Source organism: Paramormyrops kingsleyae, chromosome 5 (genome assembly GCF_048594095.1).
Source record: "Paramormyrops kingsleyae isolate MSU_618 chromosome 5, PKINGS_0.4, whole genome shotgun sequence".
Classification (NCBI taxonomy): domain Eukaryota; kingdom Metazoa; phylum Chordata; class Actinopteri; order Osteoglossiformes; family Mormyridae; genus Paramormyrops; species Paramormyrops kingsleyae.
Genome location: NC_132801.1, coordinates 3,098,278 through 3,120,850, shown reverse-complemented (window position 1 = coordinate 3,120,850; position 22,573 = coordinate 3,098,278). Strand labels below are relative to the sequence as shown.

General features: G+C 49.8%; 1 protein-coding gene across 11 annotated transcripts in view; it reads left to right on the top strand.

The window, feature by feature from the left end:
* LOC111834656 (rho GTPase-activating protein 44-like) overlaps window positions 1–22,160 on the top strand; it is a 53,520-nt gene extending 31,360 nt beyond the window's left edge. Inside the window, exons 3-23 of one of the 11 annotated variants that reach the window (XM_072711878.1) lie at window positions 482–601; window positions 1,002–1,078; window positions 2,601–2,712; window positions 3,044–3,120; window positions 4,429–4,546; window positions 4,867–4,935; window positions 5,023–5,104; window positions 5,190–5,317; window positions 5,686–5,797; window positions 6,356–6,437; window positions 6,671–6,751; window positions 8,024–8,137; window positions 8,568–8,659; window positions 9,032–9,209; window positions 10,497–10,514; window positions 11,169–11,357; window positions 13,079–13,498; window positions 14,755–14,888; window positions 16,180–16,563; window positions 16,720–16,753; window positions 19,177–19,308. In XM_072711878.1, the coding sequence (XP_072567979.1) occupies window positions 482–601; window positions 1,002–1,078; window positions 2,601–2,712; window positions 3,044–3,120; window positions 4,429–4,546; window positions 4,867–4,935; window positions 5,023–5,104; window positions 5,190–5,317; window positions 5,686–5,797; window positions 6,356–6,437; window positions 6,671–6,751; window positions 8,024–8,137; window positions 8,568–8,659; window positions 9,032–9,209; window positions 10,497–10,514; window positions 11,169–11,357; window positions 13,079–13,498; window positions 14,755–14,888; window positions 16,180–16,563; window positions 16,720–16,727 (2,595 nt within the window). In that variant the 3' untranslated portion in view covers window positions 16,728–16,753; window positions 19,177–19,308. Of the gene's footprint in view, window positions 1–481; window positions 602–1,001; window positions 1,079–2,600; window positions 2,713–3,043; window positions 3,121–4,428; window positions 4,547–4,866; window positions 4,936–5,022; window positions 5,105–5,189; window positions 5,318–5,685; window positions 5,798–6,355; window positions 6,438–6,670; window positions 6,752–8,023; window positions 8,138–8,567; window positions 8,660–9,031; window positions 9,210–10,496; window positions 10,515–11,168; window positions 11,358–13,078; window positions 13,499–14,754; window positions 14,889–16,179; window positions 16,564–16,719; window positions 17,085–19,176 lie in introns of those variants that run through there. The other 10 variants (XM_072711877.1, XM_023794209.2, XM_072711876.1 and 7 more) reach the window with 10 other exon arrangements.
* Window positions 22,161–22,573: the final 413 nt, after the last annotated feature.

Genomic DNA, 22,573 nt, shown 5'->3' with positions numbered 1-22,573 from the left:
GTTCTCCCCAAATGAGCTTGATGGGCCGAATGGCCTCCTCTCGTTTGTAAATTTCTTATGTTCTTATGAGACAGCATCAATTAGCCTCTGTCACACCACAATCACCATGTGCAAAAAGGACTTGTAAATTTAATTTGTGGTGAGGGGGGGAGGGAGGAAGGGAGAGGGCATTGACTGATGTTTAGTTATAGTGTCTCTGTAAGCACCATCCTCATGTGTGGTTTTGGGTGGGATGGGCAGTCTGAGTGGTTGACCTGTATGTAAGTGTGTGTTCATTAAGTAAGGATTCTTAGTAAGTGTATATGGGGGCTGCAGAGAGTCTGTGCTCACTATGGGCTGGTCCTGGGTAAGCAGTCATGAATAATGGATAGGTGTGTGCGGGAGTTTGGACTCTCTGAGAAGCCCAAAGCACAGACCAATCAGAATGCCGGCTCTGAGCATGCTCAGTGTGGCATGCGCCCCCCCCCCCCCCCTACTCCAGGTGGAGAAGAGGTTGGAACTGGTGAAGCAGGTTTCCCACAGCACCCACAAGAAGCTGAGCGCCTGCCTGCAGGGCCAACAGGGGCCTGACGTGGACAAGAGGTCGGTCAGGTCGCCCTCGGTACGTATCGCCCCTATAACAACACTTTTAATCAGTGTTTAAGTGAGCTATATATATAAACAATCCTATATAAACACCACCAAATGCCGTGCATGACAGGGTCACAGTTACTCAAATAGTAACATGGTACAACCTGCTATGTGTATAAACTGTACTGTGCACTGCACAGAACAACTAGACGACGTTATGCATCAGTATCTTTAGGCAGTGGCAGCACTGTGAATGCTAGCTGGCTCGCTAATTACTCAGGAGAAGTGCAGCTGTTACATCGTGCTAGGCGTTCTCTGCTAAATGCTAAGTGCTAAATGCTAAGTGCTAAATGCTAAGTGCTAAATGCTAAGTGCTAAATGCTAAGTGCTAAATGCTAAGTGCTAAATGCTAAATGCTTTCTTCTGGCTAGAAAAAGCTGCCGCTGACCACGTTGGCCCAGTGCCTGGTGGACGGTGCCTTGGTGCTTGGAGACGACTCCCTCCTGGGGTGAGTCATACTTGCACACACACACAGACGCACACAAATTACAAAGTAGAGGATATTCACATGCTGCTGGTTTGGACACATTTCACCATCGTCTATGTTTGATTTTATGGGTCAGTGAGGGATTGTATATGTGTGTGCATGAGAGTGTGAGGATGTGTATAAGTGTGTATATGTGTGTGCATGAGAGTGTGAGGATGCGTATAAGTGTGTACATGTGTGTGCATGAGAGTGTGAGGATGCGTATAAGTGTGTACATGTGTGTGCATGAGAGTGTGAGGATGCGTATAAGTGTGTACATGTGTGTGCATGAGAGTGTGAGGATGCGTATAAGTGTGTACATGTGTGTGCATGAGAGTGTGAGGATGCGTATAAGTGTGTACATGTGTGTGCATGAGAGTGTGAGGATGCGTATAAGTGTGTACATGTGTGTGCATGAGAGTGTGAGGATGCGTATAAGTGTGTACATGTGTGTGCATGAGAGTGTGAGGATGTGTATAAGTGTGTATGTGTGTGCATGAGAGTGAGGATGTGTATAAGTGTGTACATGTGTGTGCATGAGAGTGAGGATGTGTATAAGTGTGTATTTGTGTGTGCATGAGAGTGTGAGGATGTGTGTGCATGAGAGTGTGAGGATGTGTATAAGTGTGTACATGTGTGTGTATGAGTGTGAGGATGTGTACATGTGTGTGTGCATGAGAGTGTGAGGATGTGTATAAGTGTGTACATGTGTGTGCATGAGAGTGTGAGGATGTGTATAAGTGTATATGTGTGTGTGTATTTTAAAAAGTTGTCCTCATAAAGATAAGCAAAAAGTGAACAGAAACACACGTTTCCAGTCAACACACACAAATACGTTTGTATTCATATCTCTGTGAGGACTCTCCATTCATTTCAATGGGGAAAACCCTAATCCCAACATGACGACCTTAACCCCTACCCAGCCCTAACCTTAACCATAAGTAACCAAACAATATAGGAGACTGGCATTTTTAGTTTTTTGATTGCATTCACAGATTTTTGCGGGGACCTGAAAAATGGTCCCCACAATGTCAAAATAAAAGGTTTTTAAAAACTAAACGCACACACACACACACATACAGACATACAGGCACACTCCTGCCATCCCACACATCAGGCTTGTAAGCACGCACCACCATGCTCAGTCACGCACCTCTAAATGCATGTTGAGCCCCCCCCAGAAAGCCATCGTGTTCTGTTCCCCATTCAGGCGCGCTTGCGTAAGATCGCCAGCTGACGTTCTTCTTCATCTCCTGCCTCCATGTGTCCTTTATATTTGGGAGGGTTACGAGCATTAAAACTCGACATAAACACTCTCAGATCTACATTCCTCATACTGGTATTTGGATCTGTTGTGTCCTGGTTGGCTACTAATGTTCTGCTGAATTATGATGCAGTGGACTGGAACATTCCCATGGGCTCTTCTGATTTGCTGTTGCCTGGCCTTGCTCAGATGTGATTGGCTGTATTCATGCACCCCCCCCCCCTCCTTCCCCCATTGCAGGAAGATGTTGAAGCTGTGTGGGGAGACGGAGGACAGGCTGGCCCAGGAGCTCATTCTGTTCGAATTCCAGATGGAGCGGGACGTCATCGAGCCCCTCTATGTACTCGCCGAGGTAGGCTGTCCCAGGGACTTGGACAGGAGCCCTTAGTAACATAATAAGACACATTGTCAGCCATGGGGGGTGGACAAGAGGCACACTGTTGAATTCTGGGTGATTTTTTTGCATTGCCATGGTGATTGATTACCCAAGTCTTCAAACACCTCATGGAAATGAAAGCCAGCTGACACTGATTGCACTAACTGGCTTGCTGAGGTTACACAGGGCCATCTGGGTGGATGTGGGCTAACTGGGAGGGTGGAGCTCCCTCTAAGGGTGGGAGGTGGCACTGTTTCCTGGTGGGTTTCAGGGCAGCTCTGTACACTTTCTGTTGCCGTTCCCACAGGTGGAGATCCCCAACATCCAGAAGCAGCGGAAGCATCTAGCGAAGCTGGTGCTAGACATGGACTCGGCCCGTACGCGGTACGCCCCATCGGCAAGCTGTCCCCTTTCCCACAGTCAAAGCCAACCCAAAACAGTCCAAAAGCAATCAACCAATCAGCAAGGGAATGGGACACCGGGACGACTATACCTCCTATAAAATGGTCCCCCCCCTTCCCCAGATTTCTGACCATCTACAAGGTTCTGTTGCACTTGAGTTACCCAGAGACAGCAGAGGGAGTGACAAATAACATGCTGGACCTGAGCCCAAGCTGAAATTGCAGGACAGACGCAGAGTTACTGTCCCCACGAGCAGGACACACTGAGCAGCGGCAGCAAGCTGTCCAGATGTCTGCTGAGTCGGTTGCCAAGGACACAAGCTGTGTTGAGGTTTGGTGTAAAATGGAGACAAGATGGTGTATCACAAATTATGCTGACCTGATGAATCCTTTGTAATGAGGATTCACTCCAGCCTGGACCCCCACCAGCTGTTCTCGAGAAAACAATTACATTTATGATGATTATTATCATTAAAAAGTGTATGCCACACTCTTCAGGGGAAGTTTTTACACAGTCCCTAACTCCAGCAAATCAGATTATAAATGAACCCCACCCCTAATTGGTCATTGGCTCCCTCCACCAACCTCGTGGCGTTCTCGTGGTCTCAGCACTGCCCCCCCCCACCCCCCTCATTAGATTTGCGTCTATTCTAAAAAATGTCACCAGTCTGGTAGCTGTTCTGGCTGATTAATTTTCCTGTCTGGATGTGAGGGTGGATCCTCCTGCTACATTTTACACCCCCTGTCCCTCCCAAAATTACTGGCCCTCTCTGTGTGTAACCCAGGTCCCAATACATGAAACTGTGCTCCCAGTGCCTGTGAACACAGTCACTGGGAACCCCCAGAGAGGCCACATTTTTGCTCCCTCCCAGCACACCTGTACCCGGTAACTGGTTCTAGTTAAAATGTGGCTTGTCTGGAAGGTCCCAGGCAACTGGGTTGAGAAACAGTGCATTAAAGGCTACAAACAGAGGAACGTTTGTGATATGGGAGCAAGAAGGAGGGAATGAGAGAAGGAAAGTGATGCAGAGGAGCGTGTGATAGCAGGGGTGACCAAGGCAGAATGATGACATTGGGGATATTGTTCTTAGAGCCATGTGTCTGTGCATGCTCATGTGTCTGTGCATGCTCATGTGTCTGTGCATGCCCCTGTGTCTGTGCATGCCCATGTGTCCGTGCATGCCCATGTATCCGTGCATGCTTGTTTGCCTGTGCATTCTTGGATGTCTGTGCATGCTCGTGTGTCTGTGTGCCTCAGTATGTCACCTGACCCTCCACATCCCCTTTCCAGGTGGCATCAGTCTTCCAAGTCCTCAGGTGTGTCCAGCAACCAGCAGCCGGCGGGGGCCAAAGCCGACGCCCTCAGGGAGGAGATGGAAGAGACTGCCAATCGCATGGAGATCTGCAGGGTCGGCCCCCCTCTCATTGGCTCATTCGCTCCCTCACGCACGCACACACACATGCGCTTGTACACGGACACACGCCGCCTGTTTCTCCTGCACAAAGCTCCGCATTGCGAAACAGCAGAGGACAGAGCTGACATGGTGAACAATCCGCGTGAGGAAGACGGGTCCCCAGGGCCTCGGCGGCTCCCCGCTTTACTCTGTCTCCTGTCAGCCGTCGCCGCTGATTTAAAATAAACTTCCCTAAAATATCCCCACAGTCTCTTTTGAAAAGAGCAACTACTAAAAGTGCCTAACATTTTCTGTTTTTTTCTAATTCCCTCTAGGATCAGCTATCAGCAGACATGTACAGCTTTGTGGCCAAAGAAATCGACTATGCAAGCTACTTTCAGACTGTAAGTACCTCTCTGGAGACAGCGCCCCCTGGTGTGTTCCCTGGTGAATTGCCATTGCTGTGCTGAAGTCCAGGCCTCTGCTTGCAGCTAATAGAGATCCAGGCTGAGTACCACAGGAAGTCACTGGAGCTGCTTCAGAGCGTCCTGCCGCAGATCAAAGCTCATCAGGGTGAGTCCTCCTCCCCCCGCTCGCTGCTCGGGCCTCCTGTCTCAGTCCGGTACCCGTGTGCATGCGTGTCTGTGTCCCGCCGCAGAGGCGTGGGTGGAGAAGCCGTGTTACGGGAAGCCCCTGGAAGAGCATCTGACCATCAGTGGACGTGAGATCGCCTTCCCCATCGAGGCCTGCGTCACCATGCTTCTGGAGTGTGGTCTGCAGGAGGAGGTACAGTCACTTCCACCCCCCCAAATACCCCCCTCCCAAGAATCACTCTTTGTTTCAGAGTGTGTGAACACCCCATGAACAATCCACACTCCTTTTTTAAGTAACAGTAAAGCAAATTACCTAGAATTTTTTAATTTCCTCAAAGATTAAGGGTTGGAATGAAATGCAAATGAACTCCAAATTAAGGAAACTGGCTGGAAAATTGCTTCACACTGTGGTCGCAGTAGTTGTAAAGGAGGATATTTAATAATAATCTGGGGTTGTTGTAGAAGCTATATGATACGTCACTTTCTGTCCAATGAATGGAGAGGTAGGTCATATGACCTGTCAGGGGGGCCGCGCTGACTTCCTGCTTCCTGTGTGGGCAGGGCTTGTTCAGAGTGGCTCCATCGGCCTCCAAGCTAAAGAAGCTGAAGGCGTCCCTGGACTGTGGGGTGTTGGACGTGCAGGAATACTCTGCTGACCCCCATGCCATTGCAGGTAGGAGACACGCCCCCCCCCACCCCCCCCACCACCACCATGTCATCGCCATGGTGATGTGCAGCCCTCATTCAGCAGATACCTGCAACAGGAAGACTGTCCGGTTTCTGCTAGTGAAGCGTCAGATTCATTCTTTCCGTTGGGTTCCTTCTGTCTAAAATGCTGTCAGATCCCACAGGGTGCCCCAGTGCGATTATAGGAGCTGTGATGCCCGTCCTCATTAGTGTCCCGCTCCTCTGTATAAACTCCTCCCCACCAACTGGACTCAAAGCAGCCACGCCAGAATACGGCTGGACCGCAGGAAAATACTTTTACGGTCCCAGTGTGCTCACAGGCCAAAAAATTAATTTTCCACACACTAATTAAAGACGGACCCCTTTGGATTCCAGAATGTGCGCTTCAATGTTGGTGTCTGTTGGCTATGCAGCAACACATATGCAGTATCTCATGCATAGGCATGGACACGTATGTTCAGGCATATAAAGTCATGCACTTGTGCGCACATGGGCTTTCTGGTGGGCACCCTGTGCCATTAGCCTTTCTCTCTTACACTCACAGGAGCGCTGAAGTCCTACCTGCGAGAACTTCCAGAACCACTCATGACCTTTGACCTCTATGAGGAATGGATTCAAGCTTCCAAGTAAGAGGAAAACAACTGAACAATGGACTGAAAGCCAGGGCATTCTAATCTATTGTTTCATTCACCAAAGTGTACAGAGGGTTTTGCAAAGAGAGCTTACCTCAACCCCACTGACTGAAGCGGGTAGTTCCAACACGACATTGTAGCCTAGTTCTCCAAGTGAATATAGGCACCATCTGTCTCCATGATGAGGAGCCTGACTATTTTACTAAGATTGTTTTTCTGCCCAACAGCATTCAAGATCAAGACAAGAGGCTGCAAGCTCTGCTCACCGCCTGCGAGAAGCTTCCCACAGCCAACAGCAACAACTTCAGGTGAACCTCCACTCTCTCCATCCCCATTCATGACCTTCTGTCACAGAAAGTTTGTCAGTAGCATCGAGAACTTTGCAATTCGCTGTGACCTCTTTGAAAAGGGGATCCGACTTCAAAAATTAATCACTCAGAAATGATGTCAAGAAAATATTCCAGCATTAGTTGGGAATCCTCACTGTCCTCAAAACAACAGCGAAACTGTCCACCTCCAGACCAGCAGAGGACCCATCATGGTGAAGGGCTGGACCACTGTGTTCTTAGTCCTGTCTGTATCAGGATTGCTCCTTCTCGGTTTTGGGTTGGGATCAGGGAAGAAAGAAAGGTATCCTTATCGACCTACCTACCTCAGCTCTGTGACAAGCCAGCTGCTCCTTCCTCTGCAACACGGACCATGTTCCCCAACACCTCCATTATATTTAGTCCAGGAAAGCTCTGAATTGCACTACATTTGCTCAGTAGAAATGACTGAGTGTTTAAACATGAGCCCCACAGAACGAGTTTGCTGGGATTTTTTTCCTCTCAGTGGTAAATGTACTGTCTCACTCTGCCTGGGTTTTAATTCCTAACCTTGGCCTGCGTGTGTGCAGGTATATTCTCCCTCTATGTGTGCAGTTTGCATGATTTTGCTACGTTGTGCAGGTTTTCTCCAGGTACTTAGGTTTCCTGCCACGATCAAACAACATACAGTTAATTGAATTAGCTCTCTCAATTAGCCTGAGCGCGTACCATTGATGGTTCAGCATCCTGTTCAGGGTTTACCCTTTACTGCATGGGATAAGCTCCAACGCCACCTTCCCACGACCATGTCTGGTATTAGCACAAGGGCATAGATTTGGGTATGGACAGTACGGCCATGTCCCTACCGATATTGTGGGAGTACCGTGTATGTTTGGGGCTGATTCGCTCCCTGCTAATGCTGAATCTAAGCCTACGCCCTTGCAGAAGCAGTTAGACGATGACTGAATAGATGGATGGATATTTCCTCCTGAGGAGCTAATGGATTTCCCACCCAATAGCAGTCCTCTCAAAATAGTTCTGCCCACTCTGGTATGGTGCACATGTGTCCCAATTTGATCTACCATGTTGGTATAAAGTACAGTACGAGCCTTGGGCTGTGGAGTAGCGGTGGCACAGGCCCAGCACAGAGCTAAGCACAAAGAGCAAGGACACCAGCTACTGACGTCTTCTTGGGTCAGTTACATGGTCTCTGCTATTTATTCCTGTTATCCTGGGAAACTGGCATCTCATGGTTTTTTTGTCTTGTCACGATAGATACCTGATAAAATTCCTAGCCAAGCTGAATGAGTACCAGGACGTGAATAAAATGACAGCAGGGAACATGGCCATCGTGCTGGGACCAAACCTGCTGTGGACGCATGCTGAGGGGTAAGATCCAGCGGGGTTCTGCAAAGGCGTGGGGGCACTGACAGGCCCCCATTGGTCGAATGCAGGCCATGTGGTTTCTTCCACGTAAAGATGCTCTGCTCATGATTTTTGCACGTTTTCTTTGCACATCCCAATTCGATCAGTCAGTTTGATGAGGTTTTAGGGAAGGACAGTATATAGCCACTTCTGACCACAAACTGGTACTAACCCCATTTACGCTATATTTCACAGGAGACTTTTTCAAATAAACACAGGTAGTTCCTAGTTTGAAAGAAGACTGCTGTTCTTTCAAATAGCATAGTAAACCCTTAAACAGAGCATGCTTGAAATTAGGATTAGGAAATAGTATTATTTCTGGTGCTTAGGCAGGGGTTAATAGTCATAATGACACTGCAGTAACATCTAAATAACATTGTAATAACCCCCACAGGAACATCACAGAGATGATGACCACGGTGTCCCTGCAGATCGTGGGCATCATCGAGCCCATCATCCAGCATGCTGACTGGTTCTTCCCTGGAGGTGAGCGAGACCTAAGTCGTGGCCGTTTGGAATCAGTTGTCCTGCCACTCGGCCTCAATGCTGCTGCCTTTGGAAAGGACATCAACAAAGCATCTCCTGTCACTGTACCATGATGACAATGAATAGTTTACGCAACTTACTGATGCCCCTAGTAAATGTAAAAGTAAGAATAATTTTAGCTAGGATAGATTTTGTATTCATTCTGTAGATATATTCTTCAGTTCAACACAACTCAATCTCATTGCACTTGATCAGTGACAATAAAGATTTTCATTCATTTAGCTTTGTAGTGGCACTGACATTATTAATAATTTATCTTGGTTGCCATTTAAAAACAATTTCTGTGGTTCACTCTTCTTCTTCCTCACCCAGAGATTGAGTTCAACGTGACAGGCAATTATGGCAGCCCCATCCACACCAACCACAACGCCAACTACAGCTCCATGCCCTCGCCTGACATGGACCACTCTGATCGCAAGCACGACCAAGGCCGACGCCCCCTCAGTGTCGCCACTGACAACATGATGCTGGAGTTTTACAAGAAAGATGGGTAAGACTCTCATCTTTACGCCACCCCAATCCTCCACCATCCAGCCATCATCCATGTGCCACAAACCAACAGTCAAACATTAACCAGTCTGCTTTTCTGTATGGCACCTTCTTGAGGCGTTTAAGTTGATTGTCTCTGAAATCTTAGAAACAGAATTACCTGCCCTAGGAATCCATCAGGGATGGTTGTGGTGAGGGGAGAGGGGAACACGAAGGACTCCATGAAGACCATGTTTCATTTTCTTTATTTGATTCTCATAACCCGCTGTTTTGGGGTGGAGCAGCCTTGGCACAGACTGCTTGCTTTGCTTGCAAGGATGTGCCAGCCCAGGACAGCAAACAAGTCCTTAGCCCTCAACCACTGAATACCAAAGGCAAGCTCTGCACAGATGCTTTTATGTTGTACAGAGATTATTGGGAGGAAATTGAATAGCTATCGGGCCATATGTTTGCTTGCTTGGCTTCCTTACATCCCCAGTTACCTTTGGTTTACGGTGCATCTCGTATGTTTGCAGTCAGGATAATTGCTCTAACATGTTCCTGATGAACTTTTCTGGGGTTTTATCTTTGTAGCCTTGTATTCAGCCAGTTCCTAGCCCCTTACACAACCTATTGCTCCTTTCAATGGCAATGCAGCAGAAAAACCATCAGTGGAATTGGACACCAGGCAAGCATGTGCAGGTCGTCCTGGCATCTTTGAGCTTTTTTTAGACTTTTTAATAGTTTCCAAGTGAAGTTAGATCCAAATGACATCCAGCTGCAGTCTGCAGTGTGACGACACAGCCACTATCGTGGTGGCATCTCTCGGTGTAGGAGTCCCACATTTGACAGAATAAAATAGTCAGAGTACTAACTCTTATTTTTCAAATGGCCATATATGGTTTGCTAGGCTTCATCTTCCCAGATGACAGATGAACTGTGTGCTGCAGGGAGTCAATCCACCCCGACTGTGGTTTTATTTTAAGGTTTTTTCTTGTCTGTTGGGGAATGCTGTCCTAATTGCTATAATTGGAGCACTAATTGGATTCTGGCAGGGGAAGGTGCAAGAAGCTCCTCCGGGACGGCATCATGGTTGCCCCCAGGACCTGTCCTCTCTCCTTCCAATACAAGTTTCATTTTACACAGCACCACCCCCCCCCCATCCCTGCTGTCATGCTCCGCCATCTTGGCTCAAAGCCTGTCCTCAAGGCAGCCGCTGCTATTGCTGTGTAGCGTGGGAACATAGAGCAAAGATGTACTTGCAGTCTCGTTGATCTTCACCCTTGATGTTTCTGTCCTACTAATGCAGCATTAGGAAAATACAAAGGTACCGTATGTTTTCTTTCTTTTTCCTCCTCTTTGGCTCTCTCTCACCCTCTTCTCTCTGTGTACAGTACTCTTAATGATGCTCCCCAACCGCATGTACAGTAATACACCTCAATGGGGGGGGGGGAGGGGGGGGCTGTCCCATTCCATGTGCCTCCTCCCCCCTTCTGCAGTGCTGAATCTCAACTGCTGATTCCTCCATCATCTCCAGTCACCCGAAAAACACCAGGACGGCTATTAAGAATGCAGAGCAAATCCCTGCCTGCCCTATGGTGGCCTGGCAGTCTGAGCTCACATGAGATTGTCATGCAGGAGGTGGTTGTGGAGATGTACCGACACAAAGGCAGCGCCCTGCCTTGTCAGTCATAGACCCCTGTCTCCGGTTGTGAGAGCTGGTAAATGTATATCCAGCCTCTGGATGTGACCAGGTTTTCTTGCCGTTTATGGATGCCTGTTTGTCCTTGTTAGCGCTGTCACCAATGCATATAACCACATTTTAACCAATTAAGAAGTTCCAAGTGAAGCTAAGCTAATGGAGGTGTCCATGAGAGAGAAGCAGTAATTGGGGTGGGGACTTACCCCCAAGTGCTCCGAGCCCACCCCCCTACCCTCCCGTAACCTGACTGGCCCCGTGTGTCTCCCTGTCTTGCTGTAGCATGGGCGTCCGGGTGATGGACACGTCTTGGGTGTCACGCAGGGGCTCGTCCTCAGCACGCAAGGCGTCCTCCACCCCTCCGGGGGCCCAGACTCCTGCTCCGCCCACCGACTCGCTCATCCCTGAGCAGCCGGATGAGCTCTCTGCCACCCCCTCCCCTGCTACCCCCGCTAGCAGCGACCGGGCCAGGTAAGGCTGTGCCGTGGCCTCTTCCAGCAGCCTGCTCTGGCCTCACCCCATCTACCCCCCCTTCCCATCAAGGTCTACACAGCTTTGCCTTTCCATCGTCACCTGTCTCTGTTTTTGCCCCCATTGCCTGTTTTACTAAATTAAGTCTCTTTTTCTGTTTAGTTGTTGCTGTTGTTGTTGGTCATTGTTAGTGTTGTCACCAGTGTCATTGACGTTGTTGTTGTCTTCTCAGTGTCCAGCAGGTATATTGTTGGGTCAGAGCTGGGGTCAAGAAAACGTGGGTGAAGCTAGCATAGGGCAGTTTAGCATGGATCGAGTTAGCATAGGGCAGTTTAGCATGGATCGAGCTAGCATAGGGCAGGTTAGCATGGCTCGAGTTAGCATAGGGCAGTTTAGCATGGATCGAGCTAGCATAGGGCAGGTTAGCATGGCTCGAGTTAGCATAGGGCAGTTTAGCATGGATCGAGCTAGCGTAGGGCAGGTTAGCATGGCTCGAGTTAGCATAGGGCAGTTTAGCATGGATCGAGCTAGCGTAGGGCAGGTTAGCATGGCTCGAGTTAGCATAGGGCAGTTTAGCATGGATCGAGCTAGCGTAGGGCAGGTTAGCATGGCTCGAGTTAGCATAGGGCAGTTTAGCATGGATCGAGCTAGCATAAGGCAGGTTAGCATGTATCGAATTAGCATAGGGCAGGTTAGCATGTATTGAATTAGCATAGGGCAGGTTAGCATGGATCAAGCTAGCGTAGGGCAGGTTAGCATGGATCAAGCTAGCGTAGGGCAGGTTAGCGTAAGTCAAGCTAGTATGGGTGGCAGTACTTCTTAGCTTCTGTATAGTTTTCTCAATTTAGCAGGAACAGTCATTCATCCTTTCAGTCTCCCTGAAGCTGAGAACTGATGCCTCAGATGAGGTTTAGCTTGTAGGATCGAAGCCGGACATCACAGAGGCATAGTGCTTTGGGAGGAGTACGTACAGAGCATGTTGGCAGCGCGACTGGCCTCCTCATCTGTTCACTTGTCCTGTTCTCTTTGATCCCACATCTGGCAGACGTGTCATACGAGCTATAGTTAGCACAGTTAGTATCTGTGTCGATTTTACAGAATGGAAAAGACTAATTTAAAGGTTTGCTGAGGTTCTGTTTGTGGATAACACACAACCTTCGGATCCTGCCATTTGGATGCTTAGTATGTCGTCTTTCAAATTTGTTTCTGAAAAGTTTTTTTTTCTCATCTGGACAACAGGCCCTATTGCAGCACATCGCTAAGCGTACCCCTCCCCCTTCCTGCACCCCCACCCCCTTTCTGTTTGCTGCCCATCTCCATGTGCTGTGCTCATGCTCTCCCTCCCTATGCGTTTGGCCTGCCTATCCCCAACTAACCCCCCAACCCCTGTTAAAGAACACCAGCTCACTAAGAATGAGCAATTAACCCTGCCCCCATTGACAAAGGAAATGCCCTCTCAGGCTGACTCACTAACCCCACCACCTTTTAAAGGAAACTCCTCACTTTTAATAAGTACCTTGACCTCCATTAAATCGCATTTACATTAGAAGTAAACCACGATGTGCAGATGCTGGGCCCTTGGCTTGTACTTGTGTGCTTCCCCCCCCCCTTTCTATAAATAATTATGATCCAAAGAGCAGAAAGACCCACCTCTGTTCTCTGCCTCAGATCGCCTTCTCAGTTTCTCTTTATCTTTTATTGTTCACCTTTAAAATCTCCAGCAGAGCCGTGTCGTCCGTGTGGTTGGACTCCCGTTACGCCCGCCCCCCCGCTGGGGAGGAGAGCCCGCCCCCTCCCAGCCATTCCTCCTCTTTCCCCGCCTCCTTCCCTGACCCTGCCCCCCAGCATTCCTATGCCCCAGCACCCCCCCTTGCATACCCTGTGCCCACTGCGCCCCCCCCACCTCTCTGCCACTGGGCTTGCTCTGGCGCCCCCCCGTCTTCTCCGCAGCTTGACATCAACTCCAACCCCAAACCTACCTCCCTGCCCCTCCCCAAGCAGGACCCGATCCCTGAGGTGGCACCTGCCCCCCCTGTGTTAATTCCTCATGACCCCCTCCCCAGAGACCCCACTAACTGCCCCCTGCCCACCCCCCCACCATGGGCCACCTGTGTCAAAGAGCGAGGAGCCAAGCTGACTAGGTAACTAAACCCCCTCCCCAACACAAAAACCAACACACTGCCCCCCCAGCAGCTCAGGGTGCTTCGCTTCTTCAGAGGTCCTCACGCCGTGCCGTTGTCATTTTCATGTGCAATCTGTACACTCATGCCACCCCCATCACATGCTGACTTGGGGGCCCATGCTCTGGGATCTGACATTGACATTATTCAGATGGCTTTATAAGGTCACGGCTGGCGCTCGCTTACCAAGGAGCCCATAGGGATACGGCAGTCTGGCACTGGGTGATGGGTTGCCAGGCAACCATGGGTGTTATTATTGCTGAGCGACATTGGAGCCTACTGCAGTAGATGGGGGGGGCAGTGATCCAGTGTGATGACTCCTGCTTGTGTCACTGGCTGTTTATTTTGACACAGAGAGCTCTGGGTATCTTGCCAGTTTGTTAGCATACGCAGACTAAGGCCGTGAATCACCCTTCGCCGCCATCCACAGATCATTCAGATCCAAAGTCCTCCCGTCTGCTCGGCACAGCCAGCTCACACTGCCACACATGCTCTCTGACACGCCAAAAGCATGTGCGATGCAGTGGTGCCTGCCCGGGGGCTCACGACCCAAAGATGACTCTGCACTGTCTGTGGTGAGAGTTGTGGCCACAAGAGCAGATCCGTGTTCTGGCCCAGTAAATCGCAGCCAGGTTTGCAGGGGGCTGCGCCCACATGTCCTACCGGTGCCAGTGCGAGGGTGTTGTACGTACACCTTCTTCTGCATACTCCTGATGCCCAACTGCTAAGAATCTGCTTCGGCTTATTGGTGGGGCAGAACCATCTAGATTCAGATTGCAGATTCTGGATTGAAACCCAGGAACTGTAGATTTAAGCAGTGAGGTTCTCAGGAAGGTAAATAGATGGAACGCAGATGTTGAGAGGAAGTGACATCGAAGGACTTCATTATAATCCCATGATAAACGAATGGATGGATGGATGGATGGATGGAATTGACTAGTTTGATAAAATTAGGCCTAAAGTCACTCACCAAAACACTATCGGAAATAAAAGGAAAATGTAGGTAGTACTCACCATTTGAAAACAGAGTGTTACAAAAAATCAAAAAAAGCATTATTTTGTATAAATTATTGTGGAAAAAATGTCTATATTATAGTAACTAGTGTTACATTGTGATGCCATAAGAATGTGGTGAGAAGGACAGTCATTGTGATGGGGGGTGAACAGAGAGGATGCTGGGAATTATGGTCAGCCTGATTATTTTCCCCCCCCTGCAGTACCCTGAAGAACAAAGAGCTCTCTCCTTCGTTTGGGCAGAAAGGCATCCAGGGGCCGGGCCCCAGTGGTAATGCAGCCAGTAGCGGGCAGGCACAGCTGACCACTGAGCAGAGCCCTCACACCTTGCGCAAAGGTATCAGCCAATCAGGTTTCCTCACCCATATTCCTGTGCCCTCCTGAGCGAGCCGGTGCCGCTGTGGGCCGGCGCCGAGCCCATGTGGAGGCCCCGTGTCCGTCCGCACGGTGACGGCGCTCCCGGCTGAGGGCGTCGGCCCACTCGCCGTCCGCTCGCCGCGCCTCCCGACCCCTGCTCCACTCCCCCCTCCTCCCTCTGCTCTCCCTCCCTCTCCGCCCCTCTCTCCCTATCCATCCTGCTCCTTCTCCTTAACGGACAGCTTGCTCGTGAGCCTCACAGGCCCAGAACAGCCCTAATGAATCAAACAAAAGGCCCTCCTTCTGCTCGCGTGGATGTCAGTCGGCTGAGACGTCAGTCGGCTAAGACGTCAGTGGTTAATATGGCCGATCCCCCTCTCTTACTCTGGCGGCTCTTCCCCTAATAAAGTCTATTGGTGCTTTTCCACTGGCGTACAGGAACCGAACTGTACCCGAGCTGTACTGCGAAGAGAGACTAGTTGCAGCGTTGTTCCAGCTCGTGTTGGTTCTCCACTGCGGAAGGGTCGGCTCGTTAAAGGCCTTGTCAGGTTTGGAGAGTGACAGTGACGTAAAACTGAAGAGATTCTTATTTACTGTTCACATGGTGTGCATCATGATATATTATGTGCAAATTTCCAAATTTTGCAAATGTTAGCATCAAACGCTAGCGGAATTAGCATTCGCTTACATAAATTTGCATTACGGATCTATTCCGTTCAGCTGTACTTTTTTTAAGTAGGAGGTTGGAAATTTTCAAGTTCCGAGTTATTGGGAATGCGATGTGCAATACTACTAACAATGAATAATATATAGAATATACATATTTCCTTAGATAATCCGTGCTCAGAACACCAGTATCTCCATGCCTTTTGACCAATCAGACGGTGGTGACCCAGTCAGCTTGCTCTGGTCATGCTTTGGCCCTGCCAGGGGCCAGGGGCCCTTCAGTGTGGGTACGGCTCACAGAATTCACCGTGTAAAACCATCCCTTTGTGGTACGGCCCGGTTCTTGGCGGCGGTGGGAAAGCACCATATGCTACTCTCCACAGGTAGGTAATTCAGATCCAGAAAGTACAAACAAAATTTTGTTTCAACCAGCCAGTTCATTATAAAGAGTCACAGACACAGAGGACTCAACTGGCTGGTTGAAACAAAATCTTGGACTGGACTTTTGCTCTCTGGATCTGGATTACCCATGTCTGCTACTCTCTGCCCCCGCACCCCCGCAGCCTGCCTCTCACGCTCTCTCCTCCTCTCTCTCCGTCTGTCAGCAGTATGTCGGAAGCTGGTCCCCGTCCCTCCCAAAGTCCCATTCTGCCCGTCGGGGGCAGTGTCCGATCAGTCTACGGGGCAGCCGTCCCCGGTCAGCTTGTCCCCCACCCCTCCCAACACGCCCTCCCCTTACGGCTTCGGATACCCCCAGGGCTACGCCACCGTCTCCTCCCCGGGTCAGGCTTCCCCAGCCACGCCCACATCCCTGTCCTCACCCCCCTCACTGAGCGGCACGCTCACCAAATCCCGGGCCGCGGCCAAGCCCCGGCAGCGGCCTAGCCTGCCCCCCCCGCCACAGCCGCCCACCGCCCCCGGCTCCAGTCCCCAGTCCTTGGAGCACGGCCTGCTGGACGGACTGTCCTCCGGGGAGAGCATGTCCACAGGTGAGCCCATCTCTATGGTGGTTCCAGACGGCCCACTGCACGTTCCTCTTTCTTGAGCGCCCCCTAGTGTTCAAGAGACTGCCCAATGGTAGATTGCAGCTGTTGAAGTGATTCTCCGTTGATTGATTGATTATTATTATTATTGTGCACCTGCAGCGGTATGAGGCCAGGCTGTGAGTGTGGGCTAGAGGTGAGGGGGACTTGTAGGGTAAGCTGGACTGACGACACCGAATGGCTCTCGGCTAACAGGGTGCTGTCTATATATATACATATATATATATACCTGTATACATGGACCATATACGTCTTGCTCTCTTTCTCTATATGTGTGTGTGTGTGTGTGTGTGTGTGTGTGTGTGTGTGTGTGCGTGTGTGTGTGTGTGCAGTCCAGTACTAACCCCCGTCGGCATGGTCCCTTGCATGTGGGCCAGACCCGGGCCAATGATGCATGGCTTTTTGGACCCGCCGCGTTTCCACACGGCACCACTGTCGCTGTCGTTACCGTCACTGCTTCTGGAAGACCCCCCCCCCCCCCCCCCAGTCCCCACATTCCTGCACCATCTGGTCCCACCCCCCCACTTTGGCCCTGCCTGGCTACTCACAAACACCCACCTCAGACACCCTCGTAGTCAGGTCCACCTCCCCCCCACGACCACCTGACCTCCCACCTCTCTACACGCCATCAGGAAGCCCCCCCCCCCCCCCGAAGCCACTGCAATCTCTGCCCCTCCTAAACCACCCCCCCAATGGAACTGCATCAGCGTGGCCTTATCCATTCTGTGAACACCCCGGTGATGTCATCATACCCACAATCCTCCCTGGTGTAGTTAGCAGAACGCCCTTCACGTAACTTCCTGTGAAATACACTGCTCAAAAAAAATTGAAGGAACACTTTGAAAACACATCAGATCTCAATGGGGAAAAAATCATGCTGGATATCTATACTGATATGGACTGGGTGATGTGTTAGGAATGAAAGGATGCCACATCGATTATTGATGGGAATTGATGGGAATGAAAATTATCATCCTACAGAGGGCTGAACTCAAAGACCGCGAAAATCAATGTGAAAAAATGATGCGGCAGGTTAGTCCATTTTGTGTGCATGCCTGACAACGTCGGGGCTGCTCCTAATGAGATGATGGATGGTGTCCTGGTGGATCTCCTCCCAGATCTCGACCAGGGCATCACTGAGCTCCTGGACAGTCTGAGGTGCAACCCGGCGCCGTCAGATGGACTGAAACATAATGTCCTAGAGGTGTTCTGTTGGATTTAGGTCAGGCGAGCGTGGGGGCCAGTCAATGCTATTAGTTCCTTCATCCTACAGGAACTGCCTGCATACTCTCGCCACATGAGGCCGAGCATTGTCGTGCACCAGGAGGAACCCAGGAACCACTGCACCAGCGTAGGGTCTGACAATGGGTCCATGGATTTCATCCCGATACCCAATGGCAGTCAAGGTGCTGTTGTCTAGCCTGTAGAGGTCTGTGTGTCCCTCCATGGATATGCCTCCCCAGACCATCACTGACCCACCACCAAACCGGTCATGCTGAACAATGTTACAGGCAGCATAAGATTCTCCATGGCTTCTCCAGACCGTTTCACGTCTGTCACATGTTCTCAGTGTGAACCTGCTCTCATCTGTGAAAAGCACAGGGTGAAAGTGGCGGATCTGCCAATTCTGGTATTCTACGGCAAATGCCAATTGAGGTCCACAGTGCCGGGCAGTGAGCACAGGGTTCACTAGAGGACGTCGGTCCCTCAAGCCACCCTCATGAAGTCTGTTTCTGATTGTTTGGTCAGAGACATTCGCACCAGTGGCCTGCTGGAGGTCATTTTGTAGAGCTCTGGCAGTGCTCTTCCTGTTCCTCCTTGCACAAAGGAGCGGATACCGGTCATGCTGATGGGTTAAGGACCTTCTATGGCCCTGTCCATCTCTCCTAGAGTAACTGCCTGTCTCCTGGAATCTCCTCCATGCCCTTGAGACTGTGCTGGGAGACACAGCAAACCTTCTGGCAATTGGCATGTATTGATGCGCCATCCTGGAGGAGTTGGACTGTGCTGTGCAACCTCTGTAGGGTCCAGGTATCACCTCATGCTACCAGTAGTGACTCTGACTGTAGCAAAATGCAAAACTAATGTAAAAACAGTCAGAAAAGATGAGGAGGGAAAAATGTCAGTGGCCCCCAACTGTTACACCATTCCTGTTTTGGGGGTCGTCTCATTGTTGCCTCTCTAGTTCTCCTTTCATTAATACCAAGGCTGCTGAATTTTAATTGACTTGATGCTATACTCTGATTAAAAAGTGTTCCTTTCATTTTTTGAGCAGTGTATATTTCACCTTTGTTTAACTTGCTAATTCCACTACCCGAGCCCCACTGAAAGGTCGGCACTCTTGATTATCTGGTACCCAGAATTCCCTGGGCTCTCAGCCTGCTGTGTATGATGACGTCTCCTACGCATACAATGCGTCCGCGCTGTTGTCCGCTCGTGTGTCGCAACTCCTGCCATCATGTGATGCCACCTCGTGTCCCTGCGTGATGGCTAACCTCTGTTCCCCTCTCCTTCCTCCCTACCCCCCGGTGCCCTTGTCACCATCTGATGTCACCAAAGACTCTCTCCTTGAGCCGGATCACCCCCCTGTTTACGCTGACCCGGATGGCCCCCACAATAAGCACAAGGCCGCCCCCTCTGGAGACTCGGCACCGATGGCAGCGGGACAGACCAGGAGGGCGGAGTCTGAGGAGGAGTCGGAGAGCACGGTGCTATGACGGCGCCAAGAACCGCCCCCCTGCTGGCAATCAACCAATCATGGCCCCCCTCCCCCCCCCACAAACTTACCGGCTCTCCTGCTCTCCTCCTCCGCCTCCTCCTCGTCCCGCAGCTAAGTAGGAGGCTGTCGGATTCCGGATGCTGCCCCTCACCCCCTGGACGAGCCTCCCTAAAGTACCGCTCCACAAACCCACCTCCCCAGGCTACTACTGGGTCTCTCTCTACTGACTGCAAAGGAGCTCGTGTCTGTAGATAATGTTAAAAGAACAGAATATATGAGTATATTTACACTGGGACCTGCGAAAACAGGAGCGAAAGCCCATGTGACAGAAGTGTTATCTATAGCTACCGCATGGTCATTTTTTTAAACATTTTTATCGTTTTTCAAATTTTCTTTCTCGACATTGTCATCCTCGCCTGCGTCCCAGTGTCAAACTCTAAGTTGCCCGCTGCACCAATGAGCAGGACCCCCGTCAATTCACATCAGCTCCCCAGCCAGCACTGGTCGCCATGGGGGGTGGTGATATGCACCCCCCCACGGTGAGGCCCCGTTCCGGTTGAGTCCATCTCCATCACAGCAAGCAGCTCACATTCTGTGCCTCTGAGTAGAAGATAAAAAAGATAGATTTATAATATTATATAAGCTATATATGTCATATTATTTTTAGAAATCAGTTTAATATATTTAAAAATATATCTATAAAATACATATATAACAGCACATTTATAAGCGAAAATTGATATGGAACCTCCCCCTGTCTGCTCAGACCCAATGACACGTTCTCTGTGGGGCGTGGTCAGCATGTGGGGCGTGGTCATGCCACAGAGGTGTGGCTAGAGCACATGTTCTCTAATCACTGAGGAGACTGAACAAAAATCCATCCTAGTGACCAAAATCAGAGTGGTGACGTGAATATATATATATATATATATATATAATATGGAAAGTATTCTTTAAAAATGACAATTATTAATGAAATTATTATACAAGATGAGATTTTACTGATTTTATTCCTTTAGGAAATATTTTCATTAAATATAGATGTGAAACCGTCAAGAGACACATATCCATTGTAGGGTTAACTGGAGCCTCCAGACCCCAACTCCTGGGGACCTGACCCCGAGCCGGAGGCTGGAAGGGGCTGTGAGTCGGGGGCGGAATGCCTGCCGCTACCTGACAGCGATAAGCCTGACCCCACGACGCGCAATTTCAAATACTGAAAAGTCCTGCTGTAAATACTTAACACTGTACATACGTGTGTGTATATGCATAGCTGGAATAACCTAACAGGCAAACATACATGTAAACACACACCACGTGAAGGTTAATGTAGGATCTCTGGATTTCCTGTTTTTATCCTCTCATCTTGGCAACTTTTCAAAGACAAAGGATTCTTTTTAATCCATCTTTAGGGCCAAATGAGTCAAAACGCAGGAAAGGTACTGACAAGGTGTTTGTATTTTGAAAGCTTGCAGAGGGCTTGGGTACAGGGTGCTGACTAAACAGGGTGACCCCCCCTCCCCCCATGCTCATGCATGCCACCACGCACCATCCCGCCCCCCTCTTCCCCAACCCCTTCCCCCCACACAATTCCTTAGCCTGGGCAAGGTGAACACAAATGCGGAGGAATGTCATTATTGCTGCCACCAGAGGGAGCTCTTTCAAAAGTTATGGGCTTGTGATGAAGAGGGTAGCCATTCTGTAAAAGCCCTGTACTCATCAAACTGTTTTATGAGTCACGTTCGAAGTGATTTGCTAACAGGGTTTTATTTCGGTCCTCCAGTCACCTGAGAAAGCAATAACGTTCAATCCAGGCCAGACCCAATGATGAGAACTTCCAAAACAGAAAGTAACTACAGATTAAAGTGCAATTACAACATTTTTCATGGACAACCTCAGTAAACTGGATGACAGAAGGCATGGAACCTGATGTGAGCACTCTGTTCGCTCCTTTCTGGTTACCCAGAATCCTCCTTGTTTTTAAAGAGCCGTGTGAGATACTATATGAAAACCATGTTGATGTTAGTGCTGATGATGTGTATCCTTGCATTGCTGGTGGGTGTGCTTACTGTGACAGTCAATCCGGTTATCATCTGGTGTGATGGTTTGTTCGCTGTTCTGTAAAGGGTTGTTTGATTACATTGTTAACTTCCCCCCCCCCCCCAAAAAAAAGAGGTAATGTTTTATAGAATGATCTTTTAGCAAATGCTCAGGCCAGCCCTTAACTGTTGGAGAAATGTCTTTTTTTGTGATGAACTCCCATTAGAGGGTCTGAGTAAGGTCATGTGATGTCATCGCTCAGCCCTGATTGGTTCGCAGGATAAAGTGAAGGAGGGTAGCTGGGCTAGCACGGGTATGGAGTTTCCCTGACTACGTATTCCGAGTTGGGGCAGCAGCGACGACCGCTCTCTCATGACCCCTGCTGGTCACAAACAGTCACTCCACTAAATATTTAAAAATTGCTTTCCTCAATTAGGAGATGCTGAAGCAGCATGTTCTGCTAACCAGCTAGCTATGGTCTTCTGACACACTATTACATTATTACAGCTAGCTATTATTGCATTTGGGGGGGGGGGGACCCAGAAACAGCAGAGCCGCTCCTGCAGTTGGGAGCCTTCCCATGATGCTCTGCATGTCCGCTCGCTGACAGTCGGTCCTTTAATAATCTGATTTTGACTGAAGGCAAAGCTGGTTGCCTCACAGTCAGACTCCAGGAGACCCACCTAGTGTGACAGGAAAGAGCAGGGAGATGGCTCCTACTGGGGGAAGACTGGCTTGTTGTGTGTGTGCATGCATGTTCGAGTGCATTGGCGAGGGTTAAAAACCCTACAGACTTACACGCAGCCAGACATAGGGGCCGCTACCGAAGACCCAGGTGTCAAATCACTGAACCGGGTGTCTAAACACAGAATACCCAGAGATGGGTGCTGTCAAGTCAGCTGACATGAGGCGGCTGCCAATCAAAGTGGGTCTTACAGTGAGGTCAGCTGATAAGGTGCGGCTGCCAATCAAAGTGGGTCTTACAGTGAGGTCAGCTGACATGGTGCAGCTACAAATCAAAGTGGATCTTAAGCAAGGTCAATGGACATGGTCCATCTGCCAATTAAAATGGGCCATACAGTGAGGTCAGCTGACATGATCCATCTGCCAGTCAAAATGGGCTATACAGTGAGGTCAGCTGACATGGAGTCTTTTCTGTGCAGTTTCATTGGAATCCAGGGTCTTCACAATCAGCCA